At 50.3% G+C, this 15,154-nt stretch overlaps 3 protein-coding genes across 3 annotated transcripts; 1 reads left to right on the forward strand and 2 right to left on the reverse strand.

Annotated features, from left to right (window-relative positions):
• Nucleotides 1-2,067: 2,067 nt before the first annotated feature.
• On the reverse strand, nt 2,068-4,854 carry LOC100900011 (cyclin-dependent kinase 6). The gene is made up of 6 exons (XM_018641711.1): nt 4,746-4,854; nt 3,958-4,079; nt 3,715-3,858; nt 3,287-3,561; nt 2,907-3,133; nt 2,068-2,782 (listed from the first exon to the last, which is right to left on the reverse strand). Exons 2-6 carry the CDS (start codon nt 4,069-4,071, stop codon nt 2,628-2,630), a joined length of 915 nt encoding a protein of 304 aa, XP_018497227.1. The 5' UTR covers nt 4,072-4,079; nt 4,746-4,854; the 3' UTR covers nt 2,068-2,627.
• Nucleotides 4,855-5,408: 554 nt separating this feature from the next.
• Nucleotides 5,409-6,525, reverse strand: LOC100899309 (N-alpha-acetyltransferase 20). The gene is made up of 3 exons (XM_003738466.2): nt 6,419-6,525; nt 5,865-6,109; nt 5,409-5,725 (listed from the first exon to the last, which is right to left on the reverse strand). Exons 2-3 carry the CDS (start codon nt 6,091-6,093, stop codon nt 5,418-5,420), a joined length of 537 nt encoding a protein of 178 aa, XP_003738514.1. The 5' UTR covers nt 6,094-6,109; nt 6,419-6,525; the 3' UTR covers nt 5,409-5,417.
• Nucleotides 6,526-7,185: 660 nt separating this feature from the next.
• Nucleotides 7,186-12,536, forward strand: LOC100899450 (transmembrane protein 104). Its single transcript, XM_003738467.2, is given in 16 exon segments — nt 7,186-7,249; nt 8,044-8,121; nt 8,930-9,062; nt 9,178-9,384; nt 9,505-9,558; nt 9,749-9,802; nt 9,970-10,018; nt 10,167-10,235; nt 10,358-10,487; nt 10,692-10,767; nt 10,886-10,946; nt 10,949-10,996; nt 11,116-11,358; nt 11,501-11,718; nt 11,802-11,886; nt 11,985-12,536. Coding segments are annotated over 14 exon segments (1,557 nt in total). The 5' UTR covers nt 7,186-7,249; nt 8,044-8,121; nt 8,930-9,020; the 3' UTR covers nt 12,206-12,536.
• Nucleotides 12,537-15,154: the final 2,618 nt, after the last annotated feature.

The following is a 15,154-nucleotide window of genomic DNA, read 5'->3' on the forward strand; positions in this document are numbered from 1 at the left end:
ATGCCGACCAGAACGAGGGCGGGGGATGAAAAATTACTCGCAAACGGCTTTCATTCCTACGATAATCTAGGACACACTCTCGAGCGCAAGAGTGGAAACTCTGCCATCTTGAACTTGGAGAAATATTATGGTCGGTAGCCAGTGTCAGTGTACACTCCGGGACTCTACATCAATTTCGGAAATATTAAGCATCCGACCTTGAAAGGAATCTGATCTATGTCATACGACCCCTTGATACGACCTGCTCCTGAGGTAAACGAATCGCACCGGTAGCGATATGTTCCTGTAGAATCGTCCTTCTGCATCCGATATTCCCCAGAGTAAACTCCGCGTATAGTGACATCTCCTACAAGCGTCTTCCAGTCTGATCGGTAACAAGAGCTGGGAAGCTCTCACTGATCCATGTGTGTTCACCTCCCGGACCGGCGTTGCAGTACGGGTGGTAGAAGCCGTAGCTGCGGAGATTGCGAGGACTCTTCCTGCTCCTAAGACATGAGGCCAGGAGGACGGGGGAGCTGACCACCAACAGGGTGGCGGTCCCAATCGCTTCGAGCATCTGCATAGCGGAGACGTCCAGAAGCTCGAGCGACTTCCGGAGTCCTCGAGCCCGCGGCATCCGCATCATTGATCTTGTATTGAATGAAGTCAGAATTTGTCGGAATTCTCTCGCCTCCGATAAAGAGTAGGGAGTTCGAGACTAGAACATGTCGCGCAAGCGGAGCTTCACGCCGACACAGTATTCTACGACGTGTCTGGGCGACCAACGGGAAGACAGCGTCACGCAAACGAGAACACAACACGGCGAACGGGCGGGATTATGATTCATCTCGACAAACGACATTGAGGTCCACACGGCTGATCGCTTCGGGTAACAGCCGGTACCGGAGTCAGTACAAATCTGTTGTCCGAGGGGGAAGCTGTAGCTCCGTCTCTGTCCCAGGAAAAGAAAAAATCCCCCGTGGTTTTCCGGGTCGCTCTTATCCAGACAGCAGATAAAAGTTCACGCGGAAAATTCGGGTCCAGCTCCCTTGGCTGTTCTCGATAGATGGCCGTCCGGGACCTGGGAGCATCACCTAGCTATTCGAGCCTCCTCCGATTGGCTCTTCCGCCATCAATACAATTAAGCTTCGAATGGGAGTCTCGGAAGAGCGATGAACTTCATCGGTGATCGGTATCGAATGTTCGGTCTCGAGCTCGTTCATCATTGGACTGACGAGGCCGAGCTTCGTTTCTCTGTCGTCCGCAGGCGTGTATCGCGCGTCGGCGGAAGGACACCTTGCTAGGGGCTACCCCTGCATCCCCCCTCTAATGGTTTCACTTCTGGATTTCTTTTCAAATGCGGAATGCGACTGCGAGATCGCGATCTGTGCTTCACACCACAGTGATGGCGCACTCTGATCGATCAGACCGGGGATGGACCGAGTCGCCCGCTTCGCTAGACTACGCCGACCTCGCCGAGATATTCGGTTCCAACACCCGTCCTGATTTACATGAACGCAATGAAAATCGCTGACTCGAGCTTTGACGAAGACTCGGTGATCGTTGGAAATGTCGTAAAAAGGATAAGTGTCGTCCTATGTTGCCATCCGGAATCCACATTCTTACTTGGTTCTCTCGATGATACGCGCGAAACGATTATCAGAGGGCATACAACTTCGACTCTGTCTGAAAACCATACTCGGAGAACTTCTGTGCGTAGATGACTCCGCCTGAGTGGGTCCTCAAGATAATCATACAAGAAGTATCCCTACATCCGTGAGACCCACACGTAGTCTTCGGCTGGCGGAATTTCTCCGCACATCACTTCCGCCACCACGAAATCCCCATGGTGCTCATGATGATTCTGCAGACTCTGGTGAGAATGAGATCCCCTTAGAGGGGCATTCTATTCGCTTGCACTAAGCGTGCGACCTGAAGCATATGCAGGCTCGCAATGTATCGAAGACATTAAAGGAAAGCTCGCCGCTGCTGGGTTCATGCGTTGTATGGACTTCACTACACTCTCCTTCTGCCGAATCTACCCGTTGTTGGTAATGTCGTAATGAATGAATGAACGTTCCGGATCAATGTAGTTGGTGGAGTATATTTGCAACTAAAAGACACCAAAATTTGTACAACTGCTCCCATTGGATCAACGGCTTGATTGGGTGAACCAGTGCCGAGGACCGCTCAAATGCCCGGGCTCGCGATTGGTTCTCCGTAAGCGGTGAGATCGCCAGAACTTGATACCACCAAAATCAAAATTAGACTGTATATATGTATGTACTAACACTGTGATGAGTCAATTACCATCACCTTGCTATAATGCCGTATGATAACACGTTCACACGCCGGACTGCATAGAACACCACGGTATAACAGACTTCGAATATGTCGCTATCGTGTGCCAATGATCCTCACGATTCGAACGGTCTAGTCGATCCTACGTCTGGACAGCGATTTCTACGCTCGGAAAATTGCTCATTTGTACAAGGGTTTCCGATGGATACATCTCTTCGTTGAATACTTGTTTCTAATACTGCAAGGTCACGAGTGCTTGTGGCGAAGTGTCTGTTCGAACTCCATCTGGAGTCTTCCCCCTCTTCCATGGCCTATCTCGATACACACGACGACAATATAAGGAGCTCTCAGGAGTCGTTATCGGGGACGTAATTTTCGAAATAGGCATGAGCGAGCGCAGCTTCGGCTGTCACCCGTTTCGTGGGATCGAATTCAACCAAGTTTCCGATGAGGTTCAGAGCGGCAGCATCCGCCTCCGGTATCAGTTTCGATAGATCTTCACCTGTGGAGCGGAGTTTCATTTTGAGTATAAGAATCATCATCACCTTCGTTCCCTCGACCCCCCTCAGAACTCGTAATTCCTCCTCTGGTCTCATCAAGTGCAGCATCGAAAATCGAAGAGCTACCTTTGCCATATAAACTGAAATGTTCCCACGACATCGCGACATCCTCCGGCCAGCTCTCTCTTGCTGGAGCTCCGATCACCTCGAGGATTTTCCCCAGTTGGGCATTTTCTGATCCACCGGGGAACAGAGGTTTTCGAGTGAACAGTTCGGCCATAATGCATCCACAACTCCACAGATCCACTGCGCTCGCATAGGCGGATTGTAGCAATACCTCCGGAGCTCTGTACCTGAGGATTCAGAAAGAGAATGATGGTCCGGAACATTGGAAAGGGTGAAACGAATAATTGGGTGCCGAGATCTCCGCCTTGTGTATCCCTCGATGAGGCGGGATCGACATTTCCAATAGGTCGCGAGCGGCGCGCTCGATGAAATGAACCTACCAGAGTGTAACCACAACGGGCGTCAACGCCATTTGATATTCATAAATTCGCGCTAGACCGAAATCCGCCAATTTAATGACGTGCTTGTCTGTGATGAGCACATTCTGTGGCTTCAAGTCTCGATGGACGATTCTGTTCGAATGCAGGAAGTCTATGCCGGTTAGCATTTGATGGATTATGCTACGGATCAGATCTGGGTCAAGACCTGGCGCAGGACACTTCTCCAGGAACGAGCCGAGATCCTGATCAACGTGTTCGAGAACAAGGAAGATCACCTGCAATCGATATGACATTAGTTTTAACCGCCCAGATTCTCTGACTCGCTTCCAGAAGCTCAGTGTTTCGAATCGTTCGCGGATTCCACTACTGCCCGGTATCGGTATGGCCACAAATTCTCAGCTCGAGGAGATCAGCAGAACTTGACGTACAAGATCGTTCTCGCCGCGTTTCCCGTGGCATATATCGTAGAGCTGAACGATGTTTCTGTGATGAAATGTCTCGAGCTGTTTCAGGAGAGATATCTCCCGTAGGACCGATAATGGGACGCCATCATCTGTTATAGCCACTCGGACCTGGAAGCGAATAATTCAGAAACGACTCTTCGGTTTTCATCGATCGAGGAGACGAATCGATCAGCTCTCCGAAGCCATCGGGTCATGAGCTCCCCATACTTTTTTGAGCGCGACGAAACGACCTTCATTCTTCTTGTCTCGAGCCTTGTATACTGTTCCGAAGGCTCCCGTACCGATGTGATTGAAATCGTCATAGTTTTTCAGCGCGTTCATGATGATATCTGCGAATTAAAAAGCGTAGATAAGATCAACGTGCTTGTTGAGATTGACATGCTTCCCCGAAACTTCGGAAATTAGCCGGAACTACCGACAAGGAGCAGCCGCAGCAGCTTCGCAAGTCATGACTGAAGTGGGATCAGCCGTCGGGGGCATCGCTTATCGATAGCAGGTTCTATGATGATGTGTGAGCGAATGATGCTCTCCTCGGGGCTGGAACACACCCGTCTCGAATGACAACACAGCAGCAACAGGTGTCCTCATTCGTTTCAAGACATGCGGAGAGGACAATGAGCGTCTGTATAGTCAAAGCCCGGTGGAAACTCCGCAATGAATATTCGAGGAATGAGCAGAAGCGAGCCGAGCAAGCATTCCGCAAAGAATCGACTCCAGTAAAAGAGCACCGACCGAATGAGTGTTTGCAGACGGACGACCGCTCTTGAGCTGCGCTGATAGATCACGAGGTCCAGAGACATCGAGAGAAGAGACCTCGATCAAAATGCGTCAGGGAAAAATTTGGATCGATAGACTTATTCTAATCCTTGGTTTCTGATATAATCGACTCGAAGTCGGAAGGCGCCAAACAGAACAGCTCTCCTCGACGCGAGAGCAACAGCCTCTCTGAAGGGATCGAATAGCCTAGTGAACTTTCGTAGGACGGGGGAACCTACCCTGAAGATGCCACTCGAAAGGGGTCGTGCCAGTTTGTGGTCGGACCCGTCCTGAAGAACGGAGGGCCTGAATCCTCGGATATGTGATGTCTACCGCTCTGATTGTAATGATACTGATGACAATGATCTATACCGAGAGACTCGGCGAATGAGGCGGTCGGTCTGCTTTGATCCGTGATCGAGTGCGAGCCATAGAATCTGATTGAGACCAAGCACAGGCTCCTTCCGCTACTTTCCCCCGAAACTCAATGATTCAGATTTTGCTCTCGCATGTAGATCAGCTGCGGTGCGAGGGTTGTTTCGTCGAAGGACCGGTGGGGGCGATAGGAACGATCGTCAGTCCAATTCTGGTGGTCATCCGGCTTGGCGCGCGGAGCCAGGTCTTACCCCTCCTCCGTATCACGCAATCAAGAACGACGGAATATAGAGTCTGATTGTCCTACGAATCGGAGCATTCATCAACTTACCACAGAAATCAATTGCCGACGGATACTCCAGCAGAAGCTAATCTCGCGTCAGGAAACCACCGTCTTCCTCCATACGAGAAGCTCCCTGGAGTAGGGAGAACGGCGAGAGTTCAGGAAGGAGTTCTTTATTATACAAGGGGAAATATACATGATTGATTCGTTGATCAGTTGATACATCGATTGATTGCTATTCAGAATCGCTCCTTCACGAATTATCCAGTTCATCCGATCTTACTGCTCTGCCCAAGGGGATGATGGAAATCTTGTCTACATCGCGGCTAAGGGCTTTCCGCATGTCGTATGCGTCCTCGTCTAAATTCGAATTCAATCTCGAATAATAGTCGAGCACGCGTCGGTAGACAGTGTATCCTAGGCGCTCGTACATGTCGATGGCGATCGAGTTTGAAAGACGCACGAAAAGATCCACGAAATAGCAACCCTTCTCCTCCGATATATTCTCCAAATTTTCCATGAGTCTGTTCGCCACGCCTAGCCGACGATACTCCGGAGCGACTGGAAGCGAGCGCAATAAGTACCGATTGACCAGACCCCCTCCCCGCCGAGGCCGGTACGAAGCGGAACTCGTATCATGGGGAGTATGTTAGTCCGAGGAACGCATGCGGGATTCTTACAAGGATTGATCTCAACTCACCACTGAGAGCAGTAACATGTCCATGCCAATTGCGGCTGAAACCTTCAGCCTTCCCCATGATGTAACCCATGATGTCGCCGTTCACGCTCTCCAGCAGCTGGGAATATTCAGGCCATTTCGCAAGGTATGTGAGATAGAAAGAAACCCCGTAGGTCTCTGTCAGAACATCCAAGTTGACGTTGTTATATGAGAGTAGGTCCGCGCAGGTGAAGGGTCGGATCGTGCACATCCTGCGAGCAGGCTTACTAAATGAGGGAAAAGTGTCACGATTAGTGTGGCTGATCAGTTTCTCTCGGGAGGTTCCCCTGGGGTCGATGAAGAAATGTCAGGCTCAGGGACTGAGACTCCAGACTTCGGAAAACCGGTCGTGTCCGGAGTTGGAAGGACGTCAAGTTGAGGCAAAGACAGCCGTAGCGGTGGAGCTTCAGAGCCTTCGGAAACTTCAGCCAGACGGGATAAGTATGGGAATATCCTCGCACCGGGGCCTTCATGCTCATCGCTGCTGGCTGCTGGATTCTGAGAAGCGGCTAGAAACCGCCGACATCGCTACTCACGAATCACTGGGAGCAGGAGCCGTGGAACTTTTGGAACCTCACTTAGAGAAATCGAGGCCGTGTGTCGCTCGCAATAGGTGCGCGATGAATTTCTCTTTCGATGCCGTGTTCCTCAGCCGGGTGAGAGATGATGATGGTGATCTGTGTGTGAGTGATCCTCACATGTCGAAGAGCATGTCGAAGGTGATACGGGGTTAAACTCGATTGGACAGGGGACCGTGATTCCAGATGGGAGCTCCCAAAATATGAGACTGGATCCCTCTGGAATCAGATGATTGAGGAGCGCAGTCACGATTCGCGAATCCAGCGGGAGCTCTAGGGGCGCGCAATTGCGCCGGAGAAATTCCTCAATCTTCGCCGGAATGCCAATAAAATTGGGCAGGTCTTGCGAGAAGTATCTGGGCACGAGGCTCGACGGAGCCTTCACGAAGCGCTCGGGGCCAACGATGTATCCTTCCCTGAATCATCCGAACAATGGGAAGCGAAATCTCGTTTTTAGCGGGAAAGCTAATAGAGCAATGTCAATATTTGGACTGTCCGATCGTTTCACGGATCAATATTCCGTTCCTCGAAGCGGCGTCCATGGCGATGAGCAGCTCGAGATATGGTACGGATGGATGGGCGAGAGCCATAGGCGATAGCATCTTGCGTCAGCGCTATGCTACTCTCTATCCGCAATTACTCGCAGAACTTAGTTCTCCAATGAAAGATGATGCTCGCGGCTCAACGACAATTTGTGTGATCGGGCATTAGGTCGCTTTCTTCGTGATTGTCCTACGCGGTCCTAATCATCCTCCATTTGGAGCTTTCCGAGTTTATTAGCGACAGCAGGTAGGACAAGACGTGATCGATCGAGCGCTTTAGTCACAAATCTTGACAGTCGTACTCCGCCGCGGCCCGGACAGTTTCTCATGAAAGATGGAGCTAGAATGGCCCAAGATCCGGAGCGTCTTGAGCCATCCCCCGCACGGCAATTTTTTCCATGATCTCTCTCCTGGAGGGAGACTCTCCGTGGATCGTCCAGTCTGCAGAAAGACTTCCACAATTCGGCCATCGATTCTATTTCCATTGTCCTCGTACAAACCATAATCGCATCGAAAAGCCGCAACGCAATGATCGGATCGTTTCGGCGTGAGAGTACAGTGATGGTGGTAGTGGTGCTGGACACGGGGCTGCCGAACGTTCAGTCGTATCAGTCTTTCGGCATCAGCTGAGAAGATTCGGATGAGCGCTTGGGGAGTACCGTCCGAGACGGATGGGGGATCCCGAGCAAGCATGAAATTCACGTTTACATGAATGACGAGCAGCGGAGCGTAGTTGATTCGTACGTGTGAATGTCATCGATCAGAGTTCAGGATGAATCTCTACAGCGTAGACCGTGTAATCGAAACTATGAGTTTTATTCCGATGGCATATCACGAGTCAGCTGACGTTGACTGCACCGTGTAAGTGACGTTCAGACTGACAATCGACATGCAATATGCTCCTACCGATCATATGGGAAAGCGTGCTGCTCTGAGAACCTCCGATCAGGCAGCGTTGTTCAGCTGTTGCGTTGCGAGTTCATCGTCATGCTGTAACGGATATTTCTCCGACTCGTAGTGAAGTTTCTCTGTGATTTGCAGTGGAGGCATCGCTAGCCGAAAAGAAGTTTTGCAACATATCGCGGCTACGATGAAGTCGGGAATCAGAGAACATGAATGGTGAGATTTTCTGGTCTCAATTATTCTAAACGAGCACTCGGTTCACCTGAAACGACGGTAACGAGTTGACCGACATTTTCGTATTCTGCCGGTGGCGCCAGATAGAGTTGCCCAAGGGGATAACTTTGTTTTATCCTAAGAGTAAGCAGAAGGATACTCGCGTAAATACTGCTTTCTACTACACAAGATGATGTCGAATCAGCAAAGTTCCCAATTCGGAGCTCGCCGATCCTTTCCGAGAGATTCGAGATTCTGTGCCTCAAGTAAGAGCAGCATCCATCGAGCTGAGGCCCGAAGTTTTCCGTCAATCGGCGGAATTCGCTTCGCAAATCGAGAATACTTGAAGTCCCACCTAGGATCGATCATCGGATCCAGCTCATTAAGAAGGTTCAGGAAGTCCCTCACGAGCGAGCCTCAGATCGAGAAACCCCGACAAAGAATTACATATGTCATCAGCTTCCGCTGAATCGCCGGAGAATAATTGCGGGTCTTTAGCACGATAGAGAAAAGCATCGAGGAGAGTCCGGTGACTGTAGGCTCATTAGAAAGACCAGTAAACTCCTTAAGCCCTTCGCCGAGTAGTGACGATCGATGACGCTTCGTGGACAAAACCGATTAATGTGGAAGGATTAATTTTCCGGAGGAGAGTATACGTCTCTCGATTTTCCCCCGGAATCCGGTGACGTAGTGCCGGTATCCACAAGCCTTCCGGAGGATCGAATCTCACTGGCTCATTCGTGAACGTAGAGATCTTAGCTCACGCGGATCAAGAGTAAATTGACGCGCTTTGATCTTGCTAATCTTCCAGATTCTCTCCGATTCGACTGTTGCGGGCGTTTCCGACGAATCTCTAACCTCAAATCCCATTCAGCTCTCCGACAGTCGATCATTGAGCGAAGATGCCAGCCGCGGGTCCTGTTTCTGACGGCTATTCAGAATGGGTGAGTTGGATTCTTCGCCTGATACCGCGCTCAAGATGTCCGGCAGCGTAGCGGGACTCGGTTGGTAGGAGGCGGATGTGGGAGGTCAGGCTGATCATCCTCGTTTCATCCTCAGGTCGGACTGATTTATATTTTCAACCTCATTGTGGGCACCGGAGCCCTGACGATGCCGAAGGCCTTCCACGATGCTGGTTGGCTTCTGTCGGTTATCGGGGTCGTGATTTTGGCTTTCATATCATATTTGACGGCCACCTTCATGATCGAATCGATGGCTGCCGCGAACGCTTTGGTGCGCTTCCGAGCATTGGGGGACCGCAAACGGGTGCGTCAATTCTGAAATGCGATCAGAACTCTTCGTAGAATATTATTTGTCTCGATCAGCCCTCTCTTGAGACCCTGCATGCGCTGTGAGACGAACGAGCTGACGGTATTACCTTCACAGGCGTTGAGTCTACAGGAGACCTCCGGAAATCTTGGAGACTCCAACAACATCGAGGTGAGTAGATATCGAATCCTAGATATACATAGGTCTGAGCGCCCATCAATCTCATCGGTTCCTGCGAGGCTTGCGGTCCGCGACGAGCTGCGTACGCTTCGTCTGGGCGCACGTTCGTGCGGACCGGAGTTTTCCCGATGAGGCCCTCTCCAGAATTCGGAGTCGTTTCGACATCCTTTATTTCTCGCAGCACGACACAAGAGACGATGAAATAAGTGGACAGAATCTCGACAGCGATGAAAGGGTACATCTGCTTGTGAACAGTAAGAGCGCAATTGGGCAAGATCTCATTCCGACCGGGGATTCTGACTAACTATATGTTCCACTTCTCCTTCTAATCTTGCTCCTGCTCGTCTTCCCCTGCTTGTTTTCCGATTGCATGATTATATATTCTTGCATGGGCACGATTAGAATACCGTTGGACTAGCTGGGATTCCTTGCGATCGCCGAGCCTCCCTCGGTAAGTTGCAAGCATGGCATGTGCGGTCGTGGAGCTCTTCGGGAGCAGCAGATTATATTCATTGGAGCTGCTCTCTCTTCGGTGATATCTATCCGGCGAAGCTCTAAATACCTAGAATCAGATCACGAGTCTCATTTCATCTTCGCAGGCGCAATCGAAGACGTGACTGAACCCTCGTCGACGGATTATTTCGCCATAAATGACGTCTTTGAAATGGGTGAGCCTGAATCATTCCAACCTGACACAAATCTGAACCCGGCAGTCCAGTCTCAAGGATGGTTCCAGCGGGTTCTGACTTTCTCAGTCCTGGCTAAGGATGATTCTCTCTGTGGTTTTCAGGTCGCATGGCTTCAATGTTTTACAATAAATGGGGTCTGCGACTTTTTTACATTTGTATCGCTAGCTACCTGTACGGGGACCTCGCCATTTACGGAACAGCCGTGGCCAAGTCTCTCCGTGACGTTAATTGGTAAGGATCGTGGCCCCAAGCGTACCGCAGGGGATTCGATGCCTCGAGATATACCTTTAATAAAAAAGCTCATATATCTCGCCTCCTAATTATTCCGGAGTATTGCAGCTCGAAGCATGACTGAACTCAGACGAATGAGGCAGATTATTCCTCGTTGGATTCTCCCAATAGAGCGATCTTCAGTAATCTTTGGCTGCCTTCCAGTGATCGAGTGAATGAGACGGAGGCTAAAGATCACCATACGTTGTGCTGGTCGACCATGAGCATCGATCGCGACCAGGTAAGAATGATAGAGTTTTCCGAGGAGAGACTCCCTCAGCGAGGAAGACGCAAAGATCAGCTTTCTATTCAGACATGCACTCAAGCATCTGTAAGTCGTTCTCGCTGATTTTTCGCAGGCGTACCGACTTTTCCTCGCGATATTCGGGGTCGTTATAGCGCCATTCACCTTCTTCAATATAAAAAAACCAAGTACCTGCAAATTGGTACGACGATTCTCCGTTGGAGTGGTGAGAATGTTTGGACGGATTTCCCAATACGTGAATCCTTAATGTCGATTCAATGAGTGAATACCTTCGACTACCTAATTCATTGTTGTTTCATAATCTTCCTCTCTCCATGTCCGTAGCTTTCTTATCGATGATCACACTGTGCGCTGTTGCCATTATCGGCGGCAAAGCTGTCGGCAAGCCGAGCGCAGCGAAACCGCTGGAACTGCCTACACTTTTCGGAGTGTGCGTGTACTCCTTTATGTGCCATCATTCCTTGCCATCGCTGGTTACGCCGATAACGAAGAAGAATAACATATACAGATTGCTTGCTGGAGATTTCTTGCTCATCTTTTGCTTCTACAACCTTCTCTCACTGACAGGCAAGTTTCGGGAATCGCTCTCTCGGGCTGTACGACTGTCCTGAGAAGAGCTTCTTCTCAGCCTCTTCTCAGTAGACTTCGGAAACGGAAGGTCGAGATCGGGCGATCTCACGATTCTAACTTCAGAGTTCTACCTCGACAGGAGTTTTCACATTCAGCGTCCTGCAGGATACCTACACTCTGAATTTTGAGCCAACGAAAGGAGAATCTATCGTACCGGTCATTGCTCCTCTACAGTACTTTCTAGCACTTTTCCCCGTTATCACACTCTCCACGAATTTCCCCATCATCGCCATAACCCTTCAGAATAATCTCAAGACACTCATTCTCGGCGACAATCCAGCGTGGTTACTGGAAAAGGTTAGACTTCAATTCCGAAGGGCCCACTCACTGAAAGAGCCGCTGGCGAAGTTTAACACCAATTATTCCTGCTCCATTCTCAGATCGGGATCCCGATCTTGGCGATCATTCCGCCGATGATCGTCTCCTTCTTCACCGAAGATGTAAAAATTCTTGTCAGCGTGACAGGTTAGGCGAGATCTCAGAATTTGTGCCGTCGGTGACCTCGAATATTTATTCTGCGAACTTACATTCCTGAGAAATAATCTTCTCATTGCCATTCACAGGGGCCTTCGCCGGAGCAATAATCCAATACGTTATTCCCGCGAGTTTGGTGTACTTTGCACGTAGGCAAGTCACGCTACACATGGGAACAGGAGTCAAGAATAATTTCGCGAGTCCATTCAAGCGCCCATTCTGGATCCCATTCATAATGGTGTGGACTCTCATCTGTGTGATACTGGTATCAATCCACACTTTTTCACCATCCGGCGACGAAGCGAGTTGATCCCTGGAAATGTACTAGGGCGGGAACAAATCATGAGGACTTGAATGCTCCGGGAATGGATAGCTAGGTCATATTCATCTCCTGGGATCAATCTCGGTACCGAGATGGATTCCTCGATTATATCCAGCACCTCCTGCTAGCCCAAATTTCTCGCATCGATGCAGCATCGTAGAAGATCCTGAAGGATCTGAAGAGCTCGCGCATACCTCCGATGGTGGAAAAGATATTGTATGTATATTGAAGACTCAGCCTCTCCTTCATGTGACTTCATATGAAAAGAGTAGGAAGAATGAACGAAAGACGCTGCTCCGCTTTCGAGGGGCTCATTTTATTCGCGTGTTATCCTTTGCGTTCCCGCAAGCAGGAGATGACCGCGGAACGAGAAATACTATACCCCATATCAAGAGCCTCTCTCCATGCGCGGGAAACTCATATATTTGGGCATCTATCTGTCTGGCTCTCGCCTCGCGGTATTGAGACAGACACTCTGGACGACCAAATGAGTCCTCGAACCTAGTATTATACATATGTATATGGATCACTTGGCCAACTTTATAATTGTGTCCTTCGATTATAACTTAGCATGTGCCTGGAAACTCTGTGCATTCACGCTGGGGGAAGCACTCGGGGTGACTCCTCTTTCGAGGTACGAGAGAAGCAAGCGCTCGGGCTCTGGAGAATAGGTCTTCCGGACTGATCGCTCGCAACAAGTCTGATGATCTCTCCACCAGGACAGCATGCTCGTTGAGTCATCGACTGAGCAAATATTGCCTCAAACTTCTTGTCTGCCTCCTCTCTTCGATGACTATGCAAGCGAGTGAGTGAGTGAGCGACCGACCGACCGACCGACCGAGCAAGCAAGCGATGAACAAGTAAGCCATACGAACAGGCGAATTAATTCTCGTGTATTTGCTACTGTGAGCGGTAAGGTGATCGAGTCTTTTGAAATACTGCCTCCCGTCTCTCGTTTCCATCGTTTGCCTTATGTTGCCCTAAAGGATATTTACCGACTTGCGAGCGCGGCTAGCGATAATCCAATCTATCTATCTACCTACAAAGCTACCTCCCGATCTATGTGCTCAGTTTGCCCTCAGCCAGCCGCCGGCCATTCGGCTCGGATCTGGGGATCGGGGGCTTGGGATGGATACATAAAGCTCCCCCGTGTAGTGGTCACATGAGCCCAATAGACACAAAAGCTGTCCTAATTCCAGTCCGCTAGCGTCCCCGATGGACTTAGCGAGAATTTGAGGCGATGCGATGTTCTTCCCCCGACGGGTATACATAGTATCTGTCGTCGTATTCCGATTTGTGATGCTCCGGTCGGTAGCGGGACACCCGGAGTGATCATCCGGAACACGCAAAGGTCGAGCTCTTTCAGCAGGGATCAGAAGTCTATGGAGGGGATTCGGAGCCGTCGGGAAAGATCTCTGTGCAACATCGACTGAGTTCCGGAGGGGTTCCGCAGGAAAAATCAGGAGGGGATCTTCAAGTGGTGGAATCCAAATGTACCGAATCGGCAGGCAGGCTAGCCGACGGATCGCCGGCTGGGCAGCCGGCCAGCGAGAACTCCGACGGAAGTTGAAAATGTTCAAGCAATGAGAACCGGAAGGAAGCGACTGAGGGCAGAAGTCCATCTGTCGGTTGTTTCATCGCTCCTTTTTTTGTATTCCTCTCACGTCACTCACGGAGTCTTTGATTAGCGTTAAGTCCCGAAAGGAAGAGATTCTTCGTTCGTTGCCGCTTGCCCTTGCAGCAGACAACCACCGCTGCTGCCGAAGTCGCTATGTTTCTCTTCGTTGGTCTTCCCTTCTACTTGCAGGCTCAACGCAGCTTTCCGGTAGCTTTCGCTTTAAAAAAAAGAACACGTACGTCCAAATTGAATTTCGTCAGAACTGGACCTCTGCTCCCCCTGTCTTTCCCCGGTCGGTCGACGGGCCTCCTCCAAGGCTGTTCCCTCGCCAGCCGACAACGAATTCGGATCGACCGACAGACGAGTCCACCCAGAGAATTGATATCGGCACGATGAGCAAGGGCAGCAGCAGTCGGAGAGAATAAGATTTAAAGTGGAGAAGCTAAGTCGATGAAGGAGCGAACTAGATAACATCATTGCCGCCGATAGCGATTTCGAATACAAATGTGATGGAGTTAAGGACAAAGATCAATCAAGCTTCGACTTCAAAGCGGGCGGGAGCAGTTGGACAGCAGCAGCTACACCATGACCGCGACACTTACTCTGTGGTGTATCCGGGCGGGCGCGGAGCCATTTCGCTCGAAATTCAACAACGCTGATCTTTTGCAGCTGCAGCGATTTGCCTCCTTCAAGAGGAGCTTTCGGAAAAAAAGGCTTGGACGACCAGTCAGAATTTTTTATTTGATTCCTTCCCGCGTCGGGGAGAATCTATCTTCTGATTACTTGGTTTCACTGATTCCGGGGGATATCCGGTCGCTGCCTCGGGTGTTGTGCCGTGTCTGGACGGGAGGACGTCCAGACAAATTCATAGACTCACGGTTCTGTAAGGGTGAACTTAGAGTAGCTGCACGAATCCCAGGTCTCTGAGCTGGGGTCCAAGTCTGGGGCATAGAAAGCTCAGAGCTCGGCTGATGTTCGCTGCGATGCCTGTTTTCTGATGGACGCAGTCACCGGGCACGATGTCTTGAGGTACGATGCTTGACCGTTTGGCTGTTGAATCCTCACAGGCGACAATCCGCTGCGGGAAAGATCGATTCAGAGATCGATCGATGAGCAGCGCGTCGAGCCTCTCATTGAGAACTCCGTGACCTGTCAAAGATGCGGAGAAAAATTCAGACTAGGTTATGTCGGGGGCATGACCATCATATGATTGAAAACGTCTTCAGGTAATCGGTCTTCAGCAGTTTTTCCTTCAATGTCGGTCAGGAAGGTGTCCAGCCTCGACTGATTCGTTTTCAACGAAGACACGCTTGAAGTTC

Source organism: Galendromus occidentalis, unplaced genomic scaffold, assembly GCF_000255335.2.
Source record: "Galendromus occidentalis unplaced genomic scaffold, Mocc_1.1 scf7180000075992, whole genome shotgun sequence".
Classification (NCBI taxonomy): domain Eukaryota; kingdom Metazoa; phylum Arthropoda; class Arachnida; order Mesostigmata; family Phytoseiidae; genus Galendromus; species Galendromus occidentalis.

What these genes read in the sequence shown, in the direction of transcription:
- LOC100900011 (XM_018641711.1), bottom strand. Translation starts at nt 4,071, where the DNA reads ATGAACGCGCTGAAAAACTATGACGATTTCAATCACATCGGTACGGGA. An exon ending in CCCGTTGTGGTTACACTCTG is followed by an intron (nt 3,134 to 3,286) that starts GTAGGTTCATTT and finishes CTGAATCCTCAG; the next exon opens with GTACAGAGCTCCGGAGGTAT. An exon ending in TTTCAGTTTATATGGCAAAG is followed by an intron (nt 2,783 to 2,906) that starts GTAGCTCTTCGA and finishes TCCGCTCCACAG; the next exon opens with GTGAAGATCTATCGAAACTG.
- LOC100899309 (XM_003738466.2), bottom strand. Translation starts at nt 6,093, where the DNA reads ATGTGCACGATCCGACCCTTCACCTGCGCGGACCTACTCTCATATAAC. An exon ending in ACATGTTACTGCTCTCAGTG is followed by an intron (nt 5,726 to 5,864) that starts GTGAGTTGAGAT and finishes GCTCGCTTCCAG; the next exon opens with TCGCTCCGGAGTATCGTCGG.